The sequence below is a fragment of the Monodelphis domestica genome, chromosome 1, assembly GCF_027887165.1.
Source record: "Monodelphis domestica isolate mMonDom1 chromosome 1, mMonDom1.pri, whole genome shotgun sequence".
Taxonomy (NCBI): domain Eukaryota; kingdom Metazoa; phylum Chordata; class Mammalia; order Didelphimorphia; family Didelphidae; genus Monodelphis; species Monodelphis domestica.
In genome coordinates this window covers 410,009,975-410,031,691 of record NC_077227.1, presented here as the reverse complement: position 1 = coordinate 410,031,691, position 21,717 = coordinate 410,009,975, and the positions used below count along the sequence as shown (strand labels likewise).

Genomic DNA, 21,717 nt, shown 5'->3' with positions numbered 1-21,717 from the left:
CTAAGCATAGCTATACTACTTCCTTACTTTTTGACTTTGAGCAAGTCACTTCTACTAAGTTCATAAGTGTGTTGGACTAAATGATCCTTAAGGCCCCCTCTATCTCTGATATTCCCTATTTGGTTCTATTTTCAGAGAATGAGATCTGTATGAAAAGCTCAATAAATTTCAGTCACATTCTCATCTTCATTTAACCTGCTTCTTCAAAATAGATAGTTCTCCATGAAGAAGGGAAAAGAAACAATGTGTATTCAATCACAGCTTTATAATTTATTTAAAGAAAAATTGGTTCCTCATCTCTAGGGACTAAAAAAGAATACCTTACAATTGCTTATTAAAATGAAAGTTAGATTCTTTTTAGCTGGGCTTTTTTTGGCAAGAGAGGGCCATTGTTGAAATTTAGTGTTAATGTTAAGGAAAAAGAAATGGAGAGGTTTCCCAAAGTTCCCTATCTATGTATTAGCATGTGACACCTTGAAGTATTTTGATTATTGTTGATTCCAGAAATGCATATATTTTTATTTCCAATTTGTTTTGTTGCCACCAAGTGGCAAGAGTGAAGTAAAACTATCTTCTGAGTCCAATAGCAACTGTTGCTGATTTTGATCACTTTGTTTGCCACAGCTTCAGCTCCCAGCTTTCTAAGGAGAAATGAAACCTCTCACCAACAGTTGTACTTGTCTGATTGTTGTCCTCCTTCATTGCTCTGCAGACACTCCCGTAAGCGATGGGAACGTTTTGTTCACAGTGAAAACCAGCACCTGGTCAGTCCAGAAGCCCTTGATTTCTTGGACAAACTGCTTCGATATGATCACCAGTCACGACTAACTGCAAGAGAGGCCATGGAACACCCTTATTTCTGTGAGTAAAGCCTCCTAAATGCGTTTCTCTCACGGTCCTGTGATTCCAGTTACCCCAACAACAAAATCTTTTCGGGTAAATGCTTCCATTTGGCAGTCAGATCACTGGTTTGGAGAGTTCAGAACAAACCAGTAATGCTACATTTATCGTTTCTCTCATGAGACTGTACTGATAAAGGAAGCACAATGTAAATAAAGGTTACAAACCTGATTCCCAATTCCTAGAAGTCTAAACTCTCCCAAGGACTGGTTCTGCCACTTAGAAGCTTTGTTGACTTTTTGCAAATTATTTGTGCTGTTCTGGGCTTTAGTTTCCTCTCTAAAATCAGTGTTACTTGAGGAGAACTAGGTGTTAAGTAAGAATTCTACCCGCTCTAAATTTCTTTGGGTAGTAGGATGTGTCAGAAATGCTAGGCTACAAATCCAATTGGATTCTATTTTTTAACTTTGTCATAATTTGTATGCAAAGGAGGTGATACCTATACTGTAATTTATGTGGCACTTTTCCAAAAGTGTTTTACAATCTTTCTCTTGGCCCTAGTTTTCCCTCTCAAAAATAAGGGGTTTATATTAGATGATTTCTTATGATCCCTTCTAGTGAAAACATTCTGATTTCCTAAGAATTCTTTTTCTTAATATTCTATAACATTCATCTTAACTTGCCATGCTCTACAAGTCATAGCTTCTATGGAATTATTATTCTAAGAGTAGTTTAGTGATATCTCCGCTGAACTCTTTATATACATCCACATTCAAATCCTTTTGGGGGTTTGGGGGTGTGTCTCATATGGTAACTGGGCTCATACGTCATCACATGTAATCTTGGCTTTATTTGCACTTTTCCTTAAACAATTTGAGCCCATCAATTAAGTAAAACTAATTGTATTTGTCTGCTAAATTCATGTAAGATATTTAGCAAATGTCAAATAGTACTAGAGTACTAGGTGCTGTGAAGTATTATTCTAGCCAACAGAAATATTGCTTTATTAAAGCCTGAAGAGACCTGCTTAACTATAAATTAATCCTGCCTTATGTTTTAAGAATGTAGTTTAGCAATGAAAGAAGAATTTTTCCTTTTATTTTACTTTTATCTGATTCAGGATATCTGTAAATTAATCATACAAATAAAATCCTTATCTCATTTGATTCTCACAACAACTCTGAGAAGTAGGAGCTATTACCACCCCATGTTACATGTGAAGAAACTGAGGCAGACAGTAGTTAAATGGCTGGCCCAGGTGTCAGCCAGGGTTCCAGCTCAAATCTTCCTGACTCCCCAGTACAATGCTCTGTGCTTTGGTGCTACCCATATGCCCCATACAAGCAGAAAGAACAACATTATCGACAAAATAAATTTCACTGTGTACTGACCACTGAGAAGAATTGGGAAAATGCATTTCTTCCCCCTTTTGCTGAGGTGGAGGACTCTGAATGTGGGTAGAACATTGTATAAATTCTTAGCCACAATTGATTTGTTTGCTCAACTGTTTTCTTTTTAAAAAGAGAGTACTTCTAATCATTCACTCTATTTGCAAATGTTAATAATATGGAAAATAGGTCTTGATCTATGATAAATATATAAAACCCAGTGGAATTGCTCATAGGCTACTGGAGAGGGCCGGGAAGGAGGGGAAGAAAAGAACATGAATTATGTAACCATGGGAAAATACTCTAAATTAATGAAATAAAATTTAAAAATAAAGAGTGCTTTCAGAAGGGATTTATTTAGAAATAAGGATGATGTGAAAACAAAACATCAAGTTAAGGAAGGTGACTTTTGAAAAGTCATAAAATCACAAGAGTTACTTAGGACCTCAGATGTCATAGTCCAAATTATAAAGACCCTTATAAGAGATCAGTCTCTACTTGCACACTTCCAGTGACAAGGAATGTATCTATTTTGAGGCAACTTTGGTTTTAAGTTTATCAGAATTTGCCTCCTTATAGCTTTTAGTAGTAAGATAATAGTGCTTCCCTTTCTGGAACTATGCAGAACCAGTTTGCTACTTCATAGGTAAAATCCTCAAACTATATTGAAACAAAAGAAAACTTATACACTTATTTTCTCCTTCTTAGACCCAATTGTGAAGGACCAGGCTCGGATGGGCACATCCAACATGCCAAGTGGCAGCACTCCTGTCAGCACCGCCAACATGATGTCAGGTCAGTAGTTCTGGTATTTTATCTTACAGAAGAGAGTTGTGGATTTTTTTATCTTGCCCCTTCTGAATGCTGTTATTAGCATCAATAAATTATTCCTGCAAATCATCTTTAGAAAGGTGTAATTAATCAAAAGTCTTTTTGCTCTTTTTACTCTTGAAAGGTAAAGATATTTGTATGACTTTTAGGAACAGAAATAGGAAATTTAGCAGGGGAAGAGAAGAGACATGGTGGTATGTTCCAGTAGGCATTATTCTAATCTTTGGGCTCCATAGACAATGAGCCTGGCTATTAACAATGTCTTCATTACTTAATGTTGCCAACTCCCTAGCTGAGCAGATGGAAGAACTTTTATAAAAATTAGGACAAGATTATTCAAAGAAAGCCATAGCCACTGATCTTAGGAATTCTACTGTTCATTAACACATATGCTTGGGATTGGGGTTGGATGTGCAGCCTATCTATTCAAGAAAGGTGGAGAACAGAGCAAGATCTCAATCCCACCTGGAATTTACCATCCCTCTTATTTACTCTGTAACTTCAATATTGTTGGCTGATCTTGCTTTCCTTTCTGCTATAGGGGTAAAACAGCAGGCTCACTTAGAGACTCCAAATACTAGTAAATTGGTAGTAGAGAATGTGTTACCACTTAGACATTATGATGAGATTTGTTTACCATTTAAATTAGAGGAATGGTTCTAGGCAAGGCATGGTGTGGTCTTGTGACGAAAAGAGATTGTTCTCCAATGGGATTTTGGGATAGTAGAAGTAAAAATGAAGTTAGACTAGGTCAAGTAGAATAGAGGAAGTACACACATCTCTTGGCAGGGCTAGAGCCAGATTCCAAGTTGTATTTGAATCTGATACAGTATGACATGTCTTGTTTGAACCTCTACTCAGAGTATGCAGACAAATAATGAAGATAACCTGAGTAACTAACAAAGCCTATATTTAGAGATGATTGGAGGAACTTTATAATTTTTGATATGCTGGTTAGAAGATAAAGAGATGTATGTCAAATGGAGTCATATTACCAAATTCCACTTTTTTGATTTACAGTTTCCAAAACAGTCACTTGAAACAATTTGGTCGACATTTGATAGTACCAACTCAGTCTTCTCCATGAGTGTCTTAGGCTTTGGAAGAAAGGTTCCATTCCCAACCAATGACAAAAATTTCCATCTGTTAATGGCTCCTAATTTATTCTCTGTTGTTTGGTTTCAGGGATTACTTCAGTGCCAACCCCTTCACCCCTTGGACCTCTAGCAGGCTCACCAGTGATTGCTGCCGCCAACCCCCTGGGGATGCCAGTTCCAGCTACCGCAGGCGCTCAGCAGTAATGACAGCCTCTGTCTCCTGATGCCTGAGCAGAGCCGGGCGGGGGAGGGGGTTCCACTCTCCATCTCTCCCTTGATGCAGTTGTGCCTGGCAGGGGAGGGGATGAAACACTTCGGAGGCGCCGTGTCTGAACAGTTGCTTGTGGATTTATAGTAGTTCAGTCATTATAAAAAATTATTATAGGCTGATTTTTTTCTTTTTTTCTTTTTCTTTTTTTTTACTCGAACTTTTCGTAACTCAGGGGATTCCCTGACAAATTACCTGCAGATGGAATATTTCACGGACGATTCCCCCCAACCCAACCCCAATCCCAATTCTTCATCTCAAGAACAAAGATGAACCAACCCTTTTCCTGGCTGTTGCATTTAGCTGGAAATCTCTTCCAGTTCCCACCATTACTCCTCCACCAGCCCACACCTTGGGAGGTCTGTTGTCTTTGTGCTCTTCTCCAGAGATTACCAAAATACAGCTTTTCCAGGGAAGCAGGAAGGAAGGGGAAGGAAGAAGAGGGCCCAATTCTTCACAGTAATGTACTGGTCACTTTAACATTCAACTCCACAGGAGCTGGAATCCAGTAGGGTACACTGGCCCAACCAGTGGAACACAGTCACATAAATGTTGAAAGCTTACCCAAAGTGCACACAGATCCTAAAAACCTCTATTCAATATGAATCATGTCTTATTGACCTAAACCTAAATCCAGCTCACTTGCATGTAATTTTAGTTTGAAAGTTTAGTTTGAAAATTAAACACTTGCCTTCCCTTCTTCTCTTCTGCCTCCTCAAGTCTTCTTCCTTTATTCCCCTTCCAGTCAAGGTTCCCTAGTAGAGTTGACTGTACTATAGGTAAGATCTTTTTTCACATAGCAGATGAGGGTGGGGGGGACAAGGAGAAACCTTCCCAGATTTTTTTACTTGGCAGTTTTGCATTAAATTTGTTACTGGATACAACCTCTTGCCTTTTTAAAGATTAACAGCAACAAAAACCCCAAAATGTTCTTTATACCAATTTCTTGCTAATGGCTATTAAAGAGCTAGAGCTGATGGGACATCAGACCACACCAAGTAACATTTTGAGGCTTCTTCTCCCCCTTTCTCCCCCATTTTCCCCTTTTCCTCACGTGCTATCCAGTTGAGAACACTTGTGACCTCAGTCTCATAAATGTACACTGAGGGGCAGGAGCAAAGCAGTCTCTAAATGAAATTGAAGCAGTAGATCCATAGTTGTGGAACAATATTAACCGCTGACAACGACAAAGCACCCTTGTTTCAGCCCTGCTCCCCATCCCTTGCTGTGTGTATATATATATATATACTACTTTGTCCTTCCTATGTGAAAGATCCAGTGTTGGAATTCTTTGGTGTAAATAAACGTTTGGTTTTATTTATCAAGGTTAGATTTAAGTCCCTGTGTAAAGGTTTTGCTGGATGGGTGTGTCATTCTACACTGAAGGGGCCTGCAGACAGCCCTGTGTGGATTGGGGGAAGCAACCTCTTCCATTCTCTCACCCACTTTGAATGATTTGTCATACTGGGCAGTGCAGAGAAGCCTTCTAGAAACATCAAGCCAAAATGTTGGGGAATAAGAATCCTTTGCCATAAAACTCCTTTTGTGTCTCAGCCATGCCAGGATTTGTGATGGGTAAAGGTGTGTGTGTGTGTGTGTGTGTGTGTGTGTGTGTGTGTGTGTGTGTGTGTGTGTGTGTTGTGTGTACACATGTACATACATGTGTACACTCTCCATTGTAACCTAGCCACCAAACTTATTGGGTGCACCATTGGAGAAGCCTAGTTTTTTAAGCACAATGACAAAGCATCAGCTCTGGATTTTCTCCCCTTGTCCCATTGCAGTAGCTGCTTTTTTCAAGGTCAGGAATTCTTTGCCAATCCCTCCTTAAGCCCTAAAGTCTTTTCCCTGACCTTCACTGGTTCCACAAGCCTCTCACTTGAGTGTCGTGTATAAGAGTTGCTTGGGTTGTCCTATTTAATAAACTTGTCTAACTTTATAACCCATTTTTGCTTCGGTGAATGTACTCTGAGGTATAGTGGTAGTAAGTAGCGAGTACTGGCTTGGAGGAGCAATAGGATTTAAAAGGAGAAAATCTTGGCCTCCTTTTTATCTCACTGTATGAAGCCAAGGAAGAGCTGAAGGGGAGAAGTTCTTAATGCACATCAGTGTACTTTTATTCCCCATGACCACTTGGAGTAATATTTATTATACTTTTACCTATTTAGGCCCTAAAATGATGTGAAAGCTACCATATTGACTTTGTGCAGGAACAGATGGCACCAAACATTGTGCCAGGGATTCAAGTTGTGATTAGGTTTTGCACTGAATTGTGATTTAAACAGGACTCTTTCTAAGGAATCCTTCTCTTTTCAAAAGGGATCGGAAAGTTGTCAATATTCATTTCCTCCTAGTTTGGAAAATATAGTTGTAGCTGAGGTTGATGAAGGAAGCTACAAATAGCTGGAGGTTCTAACACCCATCAGCCTTACAAGAAATTGAAACAAGCCTGGAAGGACTCTATAAAATGCCACCCATGGGCTTTTTTTTTTTTTTAATGAAAATAAATAATCAAAAAAAAATAAATGCTACTTTAGAGCCACTGCACATGCATGAATCTGGAAAGAGGAAAGAGAGTTTAATGCAAGAGGCTGGGGTGGGTGGGTGGGCAGGTGGGCAAGGGTTTGCAGAGTAACAACTTCTGTGTTGTAAATTACCTCATCTGTACACCTTGTATTGGAGCACATTTCTCAGCACTTCCTGCGTCTGCATTGCATTAGATAGCAGGAAATTGGATGCCAATATGTGGAAGTTCTGTTGGCAATTACTTCTAAAGGTTTTTTAAAAGCATATTTTTTTAACCTTGTTTGAAGTGCGCCCCCTCACCCCCTTTTTTGGTTAAGTCAGAAAAAAAATTTCTTGGTTGTAATTGTATTGTAATTGATCTAACTAAAAACCTAACTGTGCTGGGAAGAAGTTGTGCCATGGAGGTCTTTAATTTTTTTTTTTAATAAAAACATTTAAACAAATGAAATGTCCCCCGAGCCTGAGTAAATACACTTTTCTCTAGATCCGACTTCGCATGCAGAGAAAGTGCACTGGATTTCAGAGGTAGTGTTTTGGGTAACTACACTAGACTGAGAAACCAGAGATCCTGGGTTCTAGTCCCAACTCTGCTCCTGAGACCTTGGGGCTAATAACACTTTTCCCTTCCAAGCCTCAGTTTCTTTTCTTAAAACTAAGGAGCAAGAGATTCTTTAGGGCTTCTTCCAACAGACATTCTGTGTTTAATTTTGTTTCTTATGACTGGAAAAACAAGATTCTGATAAGTTTTGTCCAATAGAGAAGAAAAAAAAACAAAAGTTTTTGATGGAACCTGGAATGGGAGTAGTGAGGCCCTGGGATATTTGTTTCCATATCACATGCTTTTTGGGTCAGTGCTTAAATGGGAAAATGTTCAGAGCTCATCCAAAAAAAATGCTTACGGATATAATATATGATACAGAAAATCCCTGCGCCTATTTGACCTAAGCATTCTGGGCTTTGGACATTCCTTTTGCATGCTTAATCAGTACTAACAGTATTAGTGATACTGTTTCCGAGTTGACTTTAGAAGCTTAACATTAAGCTATGTGCATAACAGGTGCTTAAAAAGGATTCGAAATGAATCCAATCCAATGTTTTGTAAAAAACTCTGGACAACTCCAGTTCTGACTTTTTTCTGAGACACAGGAAAGGTCACTTCACCTCTGAATTTCAGTCTATAAAAATGAGAAGTGGACTAGATGCTAAGGAGTCTTCCCCGTCTAACCTTGGATTCTATTCATAAAACCTGGGTCCTCATTTTGCTGTGCTGGAAATCACATAGCGAGGTGGATCTTCACAAAGTGACTTTGCATTCATCTGTTGGAACATAGTTGAGATTATTGATGGAATCTGACTTAAAGGCATTTTGTGACAAGTTGGAGGAAAGTGGTCAGTGCTTATAAAACCACTTGTAAGAACTTAAGGTACTTAAATATACATTTATGTTATTATGGTCATTTTGTTAATTAAGCATTTCTTAAGCAACAATTGTGTGTGCAAAATACCACCAAGCTTTGGGAAGAAATAAAACTGGTCCCTACCTCCATGGAAGGATTAAGCCAAAAACATCCGTATTTCCAATCACTTCATTAGTGTGACAATTCAAAGTGTAATCTGATATCTGAAGGGAAAGATTTTTAATAGCAAGGAACAGAAAATACTCTTTAAAGAATGAATAGGAATTAAACAGGTAAAGAACATTAAATAGGCACAAGGAACCCTGAGGGAAGGCATGAAGGTGGCTGAAAATGAGTATTCCAGTGTGACTGGAAGGGAAAGGTCACTGGGAGGAATCATGAGAAGAAAACTTCAGAAAAGAGTCATATGACCTTGATGATTCAATGTATATTACATTGAGACCCTAAATTTCTCAGAAAGTGGGCTCTTTTTAAGACTTACTTTATCCCTGTATGCCTTTACAAATCTAGCATAGTGTAAATGCCATTAACATTCCTTCTACCACTGATAGTCTATGTTACAAGAGTTGCTTTAGCTCCCCCAGAGAGTAAGCAAGTAGTAGAAGCACAATACTTGAGACACATCAGCCCTTTTAAGGCTGTTGTAATTCAACAAATGAGGTCCTTTCTAAGTACCGAGAGCTAGATGCTGGGGGTACAAAAGCACAAATGATTCCTGCTATCAAGATTACCTAGCGAAATAACATGTATATAAATATAGTACCTGGAAAACCGAGGAAATGGAACTAACCACTCAAGGGGATCTGGGAAGATCTCATGAAGATCCTTCTAGGGATACAAGGATCCTAAGAAAGGGAGATGAGCCACACAGTGCATTGCAAGCCTGAGGTAGACTGGAGGGATGAAGTATCATCTAGTAATCCAGTTTGTCTGCAACAGAATTTTTGAGGGGGAGCCAGAAAAGTTAAGGAACCCAAATTGTCAGGTTAAGTTGTTTGTGTAATGTCTTATTGTTAAGAAGCAACACCTGTTCCACATGACAGACCACCAAGACTATTTCTCAGCCTGTCAGCCTGGACAAATGTATAAACTTGACCGTATCCTGACCGCATCCACTCCTGAGAAGTACTTGCCCCCCAGAAACTGATGAAATTGATCCAAGTTGCCTTGTTCCCTATAACCTATTCCTTCCCCAAACCTATAAGTCCCTATATTTCCCCCCACTCTGACAGGACTGCCTCCGCCAATTCTATTGGCATCGGGCTTCCCCTGGTCATTTCTCCCCTTCCCCCCCCCCCATGGGACCCTTTCACTAATCTTGGCATTGGGCCCCCTTGTGCTTCAAATAAACCCTGCTGTGACTCCCTACTCTGGTCTCATTGACTCTTGAGTCGAACCCCTGTCAGTCAGACTGACATGGTGCTGAAACTCAGGAACCAGGCAGATGCCACTCAGCTGCTCACCCATGAGTCAACAGTGGTCCTGACATCTGCAGTGAGTCTAAGCCCTATCCCCTATCCCCTATCAGTGACTCTGCTTTTTGGCTTTCCAGCAAAGTCTATGGCTTCTGCCTCTGCTCAGTCAGTCACTCTAGTTCCTGATTTCCCCTCCCCAGAGACACATGGGGAAAGGAGAATCACTCTCACTGTCAAGCTAATCCTCTCTGAACCAAAGAGGAGGACCCTTCTTCCCCAAGGGCAGGGAGGACTAGGGGGCAAGATTCTTGAACTCACCTTTCTTGTCTCTCCCCATTTGTCTCTGAGGCTGAAAAAATTACAATTGGCTGACATTATAAAACCAAAGAAACTCATCATCTTATCCTCCATGGCCTGGCCACAATACCAGTCTCCCACCTTCTCTCCCTAACTCTACTGCACCTGTCCCATCTGTCTCCTCTGCTTCCTCTGATCCCTCTCCCTCTGCTCTAGCAGAAACCTCTCTTTATAAAGGAGGAGACCCCACAAACATACCTTCCAGCCTCAGGAAGGGGGGGATATGCTCCCTCCCTTTTAACTGCCTTCTTCAGCTTCCTCTGATCCTTCCTTCTCCCTTTTTCCGTGACAGATTTGGCTATCTCAAAATTAGAAAATATGTCTTGCTTCTTAATTATGCTAAACTTAGAAATTTTTTAGGTTCTGAATATAAAATCAGAATTCAGTATAGGCTGTGTGTATTGTTCTGTGATCGGCCAAGAGTGAAAAGGTAGTAAAGTTAGTTCTAAGACCAGCTGGCAACTAACCAAGTATTTTACATCATTAATCAAGGTAATGTTAGTGGAAATTTAACTACCTGCAAAATTGTTAACCCTTTTCCTGCACATTTTCCTTTAGCTGTAACTTTTGGTCCGTGTGAGCAGTCACCAGCTCTGTAAAACAAAAAGCTTGTTTGAGTTATAGAATCTCTAAACAATGGAATTGGATTACAGAGAATGCACAAATCTCTTTATAATCTAATAATTGATCTTCCTACCAGGATGAGTTATAACTTAAGGAGAAGATAAGAGAATCAAGTAACAGCTGTGAAATCATTATATGTGTAAATCCTAGAAATTTTTCAGCTCTAAATTGTAATAGGTAAGATTTGCCATTTGAGGTAAAAGCTTTTGGGACTACAACTAATATTATTTTGTATCTTGAATTCAGGTATAGTTGTCTGATGGATCAGTGATCACTACACTGGTAATCTACCAGTCAAGAGGAAAACTACAAAGTACTCAGATGGAGTGTGATCCTGAACTATCACAGCTGGAGGTTCTAAAAGTTGAGAAGACTGTTTCAGCATAATGAGATGGGATCCCTTCCAACTAATGTGAATCCCACCCAATTATTCCTGAGTCTGGCTGTGAAGTGCAATTGTTACTGCATGACTGATTAATAACTCAAGACTTTTACCTAAAGTCGAACAGTGTTACAAATTTTTCCTTTTGCTTTTTTCCTTTCATTGCAAATGTAGCATAAGGATATGACTGTTTTCAGCCTAATGTCATTCTGTTTCAGACAATCAAGTGAATTGGTTATTGCAGCCCCTGAAACTTGAATGTGCCTAGCAATCAAATGTGTTCCACTACTTATGTATCTGTACCCCACCCCAAGTTTTTGTTTCAATTGGAGTACAATTAATCTCTTGTAAGTTAATTCATTTGGGTAATCATTGAACATGGGGTGAAGAAATCTATCTACGAGAATGTTATAACTTATGTGTTCAAGTCACTAAAGAGAAAACCTATCCCTGATTGTCAAAGACAGTTTTTGGAACTCAGACAACTACATGGGACATGTGAGATCTGAGATGAAGTTTTGTTGATATTAGGGATAAGCTACTAAAATGCAAAAAAACCCTGATGTTAATTAAATTGTTGTTGTATCATTTTTGCTTTCTGTATTACTATATCTGCATAGTCATTTCTTCTGTATAACTACTGGGGACTTAAGATCAGGATAGTGACACCTTAGACTACCATTCTATGGGGCTAGCTTCATTCCTCAGAGGAAGCTGCCTCCCTAAAGTGGAGCTGCTACTCCATACTATCAGCTCCGAAGGGGCTATTCTACTAGCCCCTGGGCTTATCCATTGGCCCTAAGGCAACCTGATTAGCCCCCATGAACCAGTACTTCCTTATCCCTCTGGAAACTTACTTGTACAATTACCTCAGTAGCTAGTTCCACTGTCCATAATGTCCTCTAATTAAGATCTTTCAGACATCACCAATACCAATACATGCCAAGGGATGGAGTCAGGACCATGAGAGTCCCAATAACCCACACCACCCCTCCTCACCAGAAAACAGTCTGATTAGGAAGAACTATGCCCTATATCTCCCTCTCCCAGGCTGGGACTTCTCCAACCCCGATTTTGGCCCCTGCCATCTTCCACCTCTATTTTTTCTTTTTTTTATACAAAGAAAGAGATGGGAATGACAAGATATGGGACAGAAAGCTCCCCACCTCCCCAACACCTATTGAAACCAACAGCCCCCCTCCCCCTTCCCCAGCACCTGCCAAAACCATGGGACAGAAAGCCATAGCAACACACCTGTTCCACATAACAGAACATTGAGACCCTGTTCCTCAGCTTGTCAGACCTGGACAAATGTATAACTTGACTGTATCCTGCCTGCACCCACTCCTGAGAACCACTTGCTCCCCAAGAAACAGCCAATGAAATCAATCCAAGTTGCCTTGTTCCCTACACCCCCTTCCCCTATATCTCCTCCCACTCAGACAGGGCTGCCTCACCAATTCTACTGGCATGGGTCTCCCCTTTGCCACTTGTCCCCCTCACCACAGGAATCTTTTGCTCATTTTGGCGTTGGGTCCCCTTGCTGCTTCAAATAAACCCTGCTGTAACACCCTACTCAGCCTCATTGTCTCTTGGGTTTGTTGGACTTACCTGTTGGACTAACAATTCCTATGTTAAAGAAGCAGGAGCTCCTCAGTTCCAATTTTGGCTGCCCTCTAACCCCCACTGTCTCCAGGGCCTGGAATAGCCTACATATCAACCATAATCTATCCAATTTGTATTTATTTTCCCCTGTCCTTTCCTTTGAATAAATGCATATTAAATGTATTTTATGAAATTTATTATGCAGAACCCCACAGTCAAAACCTTATGGTTGAATTTTTTTTAACCTTATGTTTTCTTCCATTTTCTAATTGAAAGTCATATTTTAAATGCAAATCTAATGTTAAGGAACAAATCATACTTTATATACGTATAGTTCTAAGATGTTTTCTAAACCCTTATAGATGGAGGAACACTTCTTTTCTGTCTTAGAATCAATGCTAAATATAGGTTCCAAGGCAGAAGAGCAAAAAAGGCTAGGAATTGGGGGAAAGTGACTTGCCCAAAGTCACCCAGCTTGAAAGTGTCTGAGACCAGATTTGAACCCAGGTTCTCCTATCTCTAAACCTGGCTGTATTTCCACTGGTCCACCTAGCTGCCTCTCAGTACCACATTTGAACAACACATTTATGTAGGCAAGAGAATATTTCCCTGTGTTACAGATGAAGAAAAAAGACTTAGGAAGGGTAGATTGGTAGGCATGTTGGGGTCTATAAAAACTGGCAAAATAAATATAGAAAACTAAATACTCCATAACTTCATTATGGTTATTTTATAATATATGTATATTGGCCAAGTATATATAAGTATATATGCATATACTTATATAAATATAAGTATAATGGCCAAGATTTGTGGTTGATTTGGGCATTTTTAATTGGTTTTCAATTAACACCTAACACAATGCTTCGCATATATGATGAACACAACAAAAAACTTGTTAAATTCAATTAAAATTTCCCATTGGCTTTTTTTTAGTGGTTAGAATTATAAAGAACTCTCTAAGCATAACTTGAAAATTTTAGAGTTAAGGGACAGCTAGCTGGCTCAGTGAATAGAGACCTGGAGAGGCCTAGAGGTAGGAGATCCTGGTTTCAAATCTGGTGCCTCGCTGTGACTCTGGGCAAGTCACTTAACCCCAATTACCTAGCTCATTACCTACTTCTGCCTCGAAACCAATACTTAGTTTTGATTCTAAGACAGAAAGTAAGGGTTTAAAAAGAAAAAGAAAAGTTTAGTGTTACAGTAACAACTAACCTGTGGTAGAAAGAACCTTGGATTCAGGGGTGCTTGGAGACCTGGGTCATCTTAGTCCTAGCTCAGCTATCAACTTTCTGTAAATTTACCCTCTCTGATCTTGTTTTTTCCATGAGGGGTTGTCAGATCAGATGTTTTCTAAGGGCTGTCCCAGGTTGAAATTTCTATGTTATACATAAAAAGTCCCTTCCAGCTCTGTTTTATGTTCTCTAAATTCTTTTAGTTTTGAACATACTAAAGTCTGAGTCTAACAATATCTTCCACCTTACACTTGTACAACTACTGCCTTTTGTTCAGTGATTCTAATAGGTTGCCTTTAAAAGCAGAGTCTAAGCCGGAGTCCCTCTAGCAATCATTTTGCCCACACTCCTTGTGAGTCCCAGTTAGGTTGTGCTATTCCAGCTTAAAATAATTTCCAAACATTGTTTACTGCTATTCTAGGAACGGAGGCTATTTCTCAAGATGAACAAGCATTGTGAGTGTTGCAAGGCAGTCTGGAATTCTGGATCCAGCCCTACAAAACTCAATGTATCCTCACTTATTCGTTTTTATAATTGAGTGTCCCATCATTCCAGGGCTAAACTTGATGCTTCCTGGCTATAAACCTAGCTCCCTTTTAATTTTTCTTTCTTTTTTTTTAAACCCTCACCTTCCATCTTAGAATCAATACTGTGTATTGGTTCCAAGGCAGAAGAGTGGTAAGGGCAAGCCGATGGGGGTTAAGGGATTTGTCCAGAGTCACACAGCTAGGAAGTGTCTGAGGCCAAATTTGAACCCTGGACCTCCTGTCTCTGGGCCTGCCTCTCAATCCCCTGAGCCAGCCAGCTACCATGTAATTTCTTTCTTTAAAAACAAAAACACCTGGGGGGCAGAGTCAAGGAGCAGAAGTTCAGACCTCTGAATACCCTTCCTTACTGATCACAAACTGAATGCTCCTAGGGGACTGAAAATCAAACCTAACAACAAGACAGAGCCAAAGAACCCTTCTGCTGGACTCAATTCAAAAGGTATGCCCACCCCCCCCAAAAGCTGGAATCTGAGAACACTCAGGTTTAAGGGGAAGGCAGAAGGAAGGTCCCAAGACCCCTCCCCCCCGTCCACCTAGAGCACTGAGACTCCAGCTGCAGTGGGAACTTCTGGGTGGGCAAAGATGCTGATATGGAGGGTGTACCTTGTGGGCAGGGCTGTGCCAAGCTCAGGGCATCAAACACAGAAGGCAGGGGCTTAAGGAGCTAGAGAGGGAGCATAGAGCTGGCAGCCTGGCCAGAACTGTGGAGATGCTCCATATTTATTCCAGTCTTACAGGAGGTGTTGGCCTCAGACCACAACCAGCCCAACCAAGCTGAACTTAATCCCATCAAAAGTCTTCAGAACTCAGGGAAGTCCAGGTTCCACACCCCTCCCTCATTGATTGCTGGACTTTAATCCAATCAAAAGCCTCCAGAGGACAGGGAAGATCAAACCCCCAACAATCCTCCCCCAGAGACTGCACCGAGAGATCTTCTGTCAAAGCTCCAAGAGGGGAGACTGACAGAAGCCCCCAAAACCAAAAAAATGAGAGGAGCAAGAGCACAGACAAATACAGGCAGCAATGAAGGGGTGGATATGAGCAAACAACAAAAAAAGAAGAAAGAAATTACAATAGATAGCTTCTATATGGACAACAAAACAGAGGGGGAGGGATCAGCAAATGTTAAATCAGAAATCCCAGCGAATTGAATACAGGCTGTGGAAGAACTCAAAATGCAATTCAAAATACAATTAAGAGAGGCTGAAGAAAACTTTAACATCAAGATAAGTCATCTGGAAACATAAAACAGTGTCTTGAAAGTCAAAATTAATCAGCTGGAAAATTAGGCAAAGGAGATGAAAGATGAGGCAAAGAAGATGAAAGATGAGGCAAAGGAGATGAAAGATGAGGCAAAGAGGATGAAAGATGACCTCCATAGAAAATCAGACCAGAAAGAGAAGGATGACCAAAAAGCCAGGGATGAAATCCAGTTTTTAAGAACCAGAATACAACTAGAATTAAGTGACCTCACAAGGCAGCAGGACACTATAAAACAAAACCAAAAGAGTGAAAAGTTTAAGGAAAATATGAAGCATCTCATTCACAAAACAGAGGATTTAGAAAACCATTCCAGGAGAGACAACTTAAGAATCATTGGCCTACCAGAAGACCATGACAAAAGGAAAAGCCTGAACATCATACTACAGGAAATTATCCAAGAAAACTTCTCTGATATTCTAGAACAAGAGGGAAAAGTGGAGATTGAAAGAATCCACAGATCAACTCCTGTACTTAATCCCCAACTGACAACACCCAGGAATGTTATAGCCAAATTCAAGAACTATCAGACCAAAGAAAAAATATTACAAGTTGCCAAGAAGAAGTCATTCAGATACCATGGAATCACAGTGAGGATAATACAGGATCTGGCTGCATCCATACTAAAGGACTGAAAGGCATGGAATATGATATTCCAGAAAGCAAGAACTAGGTCTACAATCAAGAATCAACTACCCAGAAAAACTGACTATATTCTTATAGGGGAAAGTATGGTCATTCAACACAATAGAAGAATTCCCAGAATTTGCAAAGAAAAGACCAGACCTGAACAGAAAATTCAATGTCCAAGCATAGAACTCAAGAGAATCATCAAAAGGTAATTTAAAAAGAGGGAAAAAAGAATAACAAAACAAAACAAACAAAAATTTTAAAAGACTCAATACATTAAAATGATATGTATCCCTATAAGAAAAGAGGTCATTGGTAACTCTTAAAAACTGTTGTTATCACCTGAGCAGCTGGAAGAATTACACTTAGAGGGAACAGTGACAAACTGTATAGGATGAAAGGACAAGACATAAATAGGTATATAGATATATGTATGCATAAATACATATACATGTGTATATATATATACATATATATATAGTTAGATATAGATATATACAACTAGAGCTAAAAAAGAGAGGTTAATACTAAAAGAAATGGGAAAAGAAACAAATGGGGTAAATTCATATGTCACAAAGAAGCTCATGACAGGAGGGGGGAAAACATCAATACACTAGAAGGGTAAAGATGTTGGAGATAGGAAATACTCAACTCTTCGTGCTTTGAAATTGACCCAAAGAGGGAAGAACAATCCAATCCACTGGGGGCAGAGAATAGATTTGCGCCCTATAGGGGAGTAGAAGGATAATCAATAGACTGGTGGGGAGGGAAGCAGTACAAGGGAGGGAAAGGGAGGGGGGTAATTTTAGAAAGACTACAGGGAAAAGAAGGGGGAGAATAAGAAGGGAGGGGGTAGAAAGGAAAGTAAAATAAGGGTGGGAACTAGGGGGACTGATTAAAAACAAACATTGGTGTAGAAGGAAATAGTGAAAGAAGAAAAGGCAGGATCAGGAGTAGAAATCAAAATGCTGGTAAATACAAAGCTAGTAATCATAACTCTGAATGTGAATGGAATGAACTCACCCATAAAACACAAGCGAATAGCAGAGTGGATTAGAATCCCAAACTGTACCATATGCTGTCTACAAGAAACACACATGAGGAAGGTAGATGTGCATAGGGTGAAAGTAAGAGGTTGGAGCCAAATCTATTGGGCATCAACTGATAAAAAGAAGGCAGGAGTCGCAATCATGATATCTGACAAAGTCAAGTAAAAATAAATCTAGTTAAAAGAGATAGGGAAGGTAATTACATCCTGATAAAAGGCAGTATAGACAATGAGGAAATATCAGTACTCAACATGTATGCACCAAATGGCATAGCATCCAAATTTCTAAAGGAGAAACTAGTGGAGCTAAAGGATGGAATAGATAGAAAAACCATACTAGTGGGAGACCTGAACCTTCCTCTATCTGAACTAGATAAATCAAACCAAAAAATAAATAAGAAAGAGGTAAGAGAAGTGAATGAAATCTTAGAAAAATTCGAGTTAGTAGACATGTGGAGAAAAATGAATAGAACGTTGCCGGCATGTTTGGCTCCCCTCCGCCCTTATTGGTTACATACTATTCTTGGGACCTTGACAATTTTATGTTATTGGGGTCTTCCTGGCCTTTATCTGGTACCTACTGCAGCTGCATGTTTATTGGGGTCTTCCTAAATTCCAAGGCTAGCCAGCTTGTTAAGGCTTTCCTGTATTTTCAAGGCCGGTCATTTTGGCCTCCCTCATTAGAACACCTTTCTTCACATTTTTTTTCATTATTTCCCTTGATATTCTTGATCTTTTGTTCTTCCAAATGAATTTTTATTATGTTTTTTTTTTTCTAATTCAGTAAAAAAGTTTTTTGGTAGTTAGATGGGTATGGCACCAAATAAGTTTGGATCAACATCTCATATCCTATGCCAAGATAAACTCAGAATGGGTGAATGACTTGAACATAAAGAAGGAAACTATAAGCAAATTAGGCAAACACAGAATAGTACACTTGTCAGATCTTTGGGAAAGGAAAGACTTTAAAACCAAGCATGAGCTAGAAAAAAACACAAAATGTAAAATCAATAATTTTGATTACATCAAATTAAAAAGTTTTTATACAAACAAAACCAATGCAACCAAAATTAGAAGGGAAGCAACCAACTGGGAAACAATCTTGATAAGAAAAACCTCTGACAAAGGTCTAATTACTCAAATTTATAAGGAACTAAATCAGTTGTACAAAAAATCAAGCCATTCTCCAATTGAAAAATGGGCAAGGGAAATGAATAGGCAATTTTTCAGTTAAAGAAATCAAAACTATTAATAAGCACATGAAAAAAAGTGTTCTAAATCTCTTATAATCAGAGAAATGAAAATCAGAACAACTCTGAGATATCACCTTACACCTAGCAGATTGGCTAACTTGACAGCAAAGAAAGTAATGAATGCTGGAGGGCATGTGGCAAAGTTGGGACATTAATTCATTGCTGATGGAGTTGTGAATTGATCCAACCATTCTGGAGGGCAATTTGGAACTATGCCCAAAGGGTGCTTTCTAAAAGACTGTCTGCCCTTTGATCCAGCCATAGCACTGCTGGGTTTGTACCCCAAAGAGATAATAAGGAAAAAGATATGTACAAAAATATTCATAGCTGCGTTCTTTGTGGTGGCCAAAAATTGGAAAATGAGGGGATGCCCTTCAATTGGGGAATGGCTGAACAAATTGTGGTATATGTTGGTGATGGAATACTATTGTGCTCAAAGGAATAATAAAGTGGAGGAATTCCATGGGAACTGGAACAACCTTCAGGAATTGATGCAAAGTGAGAGGAACAGAACCAGGAAAACATTGTACACAGAGACCGATACACTGTGGTACAATCAAATATAATGGACCTCTCTATTAGTGGCAAAGCAATGACCCTGAACAACTCAGAGGAACCAGGAGAGAAACCACTATCCACATCCAGAGGAAACACTGTGGGAGTAAAAACAGGGAAGAAAAACAACTGCTTGAATACATGGGTGGAAGGGATATGGTTGGGGATGTAGACTCTAAATGAATATCCTAGTGTAAACAACAACATGGAAATAGGTTCTTTTCAAGACACAAGTAATACCCAATGAAATTGTGCATTGGCTGGGGGAAGAGTGGGTGGAGGGTAGGGAGGGAAATAATGTGATTATTGTAACCAAGGAATAATGTTCTAAATTAACTAAATAAACTTATTCAAATGGAAAACAAAAACAAAAACACCGTTACTTTCTATCTTAGTAACAACTCTAAGAATAAAAAGGGCTAGGCAAATGGGCTTAAATGACTTTCCTATGGTCACACAGCTAGGTAATATCTGAGGTAAGATTTGAACCCAGGTCCTCCTGATTCCAGGCCTGGCTCTCTGTACACTGGGCCACCTAACTGCCCCTTTCTTTTAATTTTAATTCAATTATTTAAAACACTTACCTAAATATGTTCAGTTTCTTCTAGATCTCTCTGATCACTTTTGGGTCAACCAATTGAGAGTTGCTTCCTATTAATAGGAGAAAAACACTACTGATAATAACTAAAGTGTTGTGTTTTCATATTTACAAAACTCTTGCATCATAATAATACTCAAATTTAGGTAGTGATTTTGGGATTGCAAAAAGATTCTTTCCCCACAACAACCCTGTGAATTGGTAGTACAAGTATCACCATTCCCCATTTTATAGAGGAGGAAACTGAGGCTGAGATTAAAGTGATTTGCCTAGGGTTACCCAACTTGTAAGTATCAGGGCCAGAATTCAAACCCAGGTCTCCACTGGTTCTAGTTCTTACAACTATACCATGTGTCGCTCCAGTGTAAACAAAAAATAAATATATCTTACATTTGTACAGTGCTTTACAGTTTATGAATCACCTCACAAATGCTAATTTGATGTTCTCAGAAGTCCTGAGAAGTCAGACAGGAGTGCAAGTGTTGTTATGCCTCTCTTCCAGATGAGATGAGGCCCAGGGAATGAAAGAATTCCAGTAACTAGTGAACAGCTGAGCTAGAACTAGAATGTCCTAAAAGGGACTTTAAAGATGATCTCATTGTAAGAAATTCCATATGTGGAAAGACACAGAGAGAAATCTATATTGGAATTTTGAGATTTTAGAGCTGGAAGGAACTTTGAAAGTCACCCAGATTTGTTGGTCCTCTTTTTTTCACTGATTGATGCTCAGAGGGATGAGGGGATTTGCCCAATGTTTCACAGCTACTTAGTGGTAGAGCTGAGCTTGGAGCTCCTGCCTTGAGACTTAAGACTGCCCTTTCCATTACACCACACAGGACATCTTCCCTAGAGAGAATTGGTAGGGAAAAAAAGAGGTAACTGAGTTCATGGAGTTGTTTCCTGAGGGGATTGGGTATTTCTGAAATTGTTCCATTGTTGCATCACCTTCTGATGCTGTTTTTATGACTCCTCTTTAAAAGCAAAAGGCATGGTGTGCTCTTTTCTGATCTAGTCTTGCAAATCATGATTGCATAAATATGTGGGGCTTTCATGGACAGTGTGGCAAAAAGGGACCAAACTTTTTTGTATTGAAACAATTCAGGGTAAAAGGTCTGATAAACAGGAAATCTAGGTTTTGTCTAGTTTCTGTTCTCCTACTTCATAGCTCTGTGGCCTTGGTATGGTAAATCCCATTCCCTCTCAGCCTCAGTTTCTCCATTTGCAAAAAGGAGGTAACTTCACTAATTACCTCGGGGGAGAAATCAAGAAGGATCAGATTCAATAGTGTAAGTCAAGTTCTTCGTAAACTATAACACATTAAAGGAATGAGAGCTGTCCTTTAAATCTAGCTATTTCTTTAGCACTTTCAGATTTACATTATTAGAAATCTGGAGTTGAGGGTTCAAGCTCTGGCTTTGACACTAATGGGAGACATGTCATTTAATGACTCAGTGGCAAAGCAGGGACCACAATTTGAAGTCTTCTATTTCCTAATCCAAAGCTCTTTCCATAGTATTTCATAATTTCCCTTCTCTGAATATACTGCAAAAGGCCACTGGTGTTCATTAACTCCAGGGTTTTTAAATAAATATTGGTTTGACTCTGTTTGGACTATTCAACCTTTTTCACTTGTATCTTTTTTTACTTGTGTCTTTTCATACAGCACCCCCAGCTGGCAGATTTCTGGCACCTTTCTGAGGGACTTACTGGCACTAGAGATTCTACTGCAGCTTCAAAGGAAGGTCCAAAATGTCCAAAGGAAAATTACTATTCAGAAGGATAGAAGAAATTATTTATATTTTTATTTATTATTATCATTAAAAATCCTTACCTTCTGCC

General features: G+C 39.4%; 1 protein-coding gene and 1 long non-coding RNA gene across 4 annotated transcripts in view; one reads left to right on the top strand and one right to left on the bottom strand.

Annotated features, from left to right (window-relative positions):
- Nucleotides 1-6,950, top strand: part of CSNK2A1 (casein kinase 2 alpha 1) — a 60,012-nt gene extending 53,062 nt beyond the window's left edge. For all 3 annotated transcript variants that reach the window (XM_056811983.1, XM_007474492.3, XM_007474491.3), the window contains exons 11-13: nt 713-861; nt 2,937-3,023; nt 4,245-6,950. In XM_056811983.1, coding sequence (XP_056667961.1) covers nt 713-861; nt 2,937-3,023; nt 4,245-4,360 — 352 coding nt within the window. In that variant the 3' untranslated portion in view covers nt 4,361-6,950. The remainder of the gene's footprint in view (nt 1-712; nt 862-2,936; nt 3,024-4,244) is intronic.
- Nucleotides 6,951-10,627: 3,677 nt separating this feature from the next.
- Nucleotides 10,628-19,987, bottom strand: LOC130456418 (uncharacterized). Its single transcript, XR_008915239.1, has 2 exons — nt 19,865-19,987; nt 10,628-10,733 (listed from the first exon to the last, which is right to left on the bottom strand). It is a non-coding gene; the product is annotated as an uncharacterized LOC130456418 (long non-coding RNA).
- Nucleotides 19,988-21,717: the final 1,730 nt, after the last annotated feature.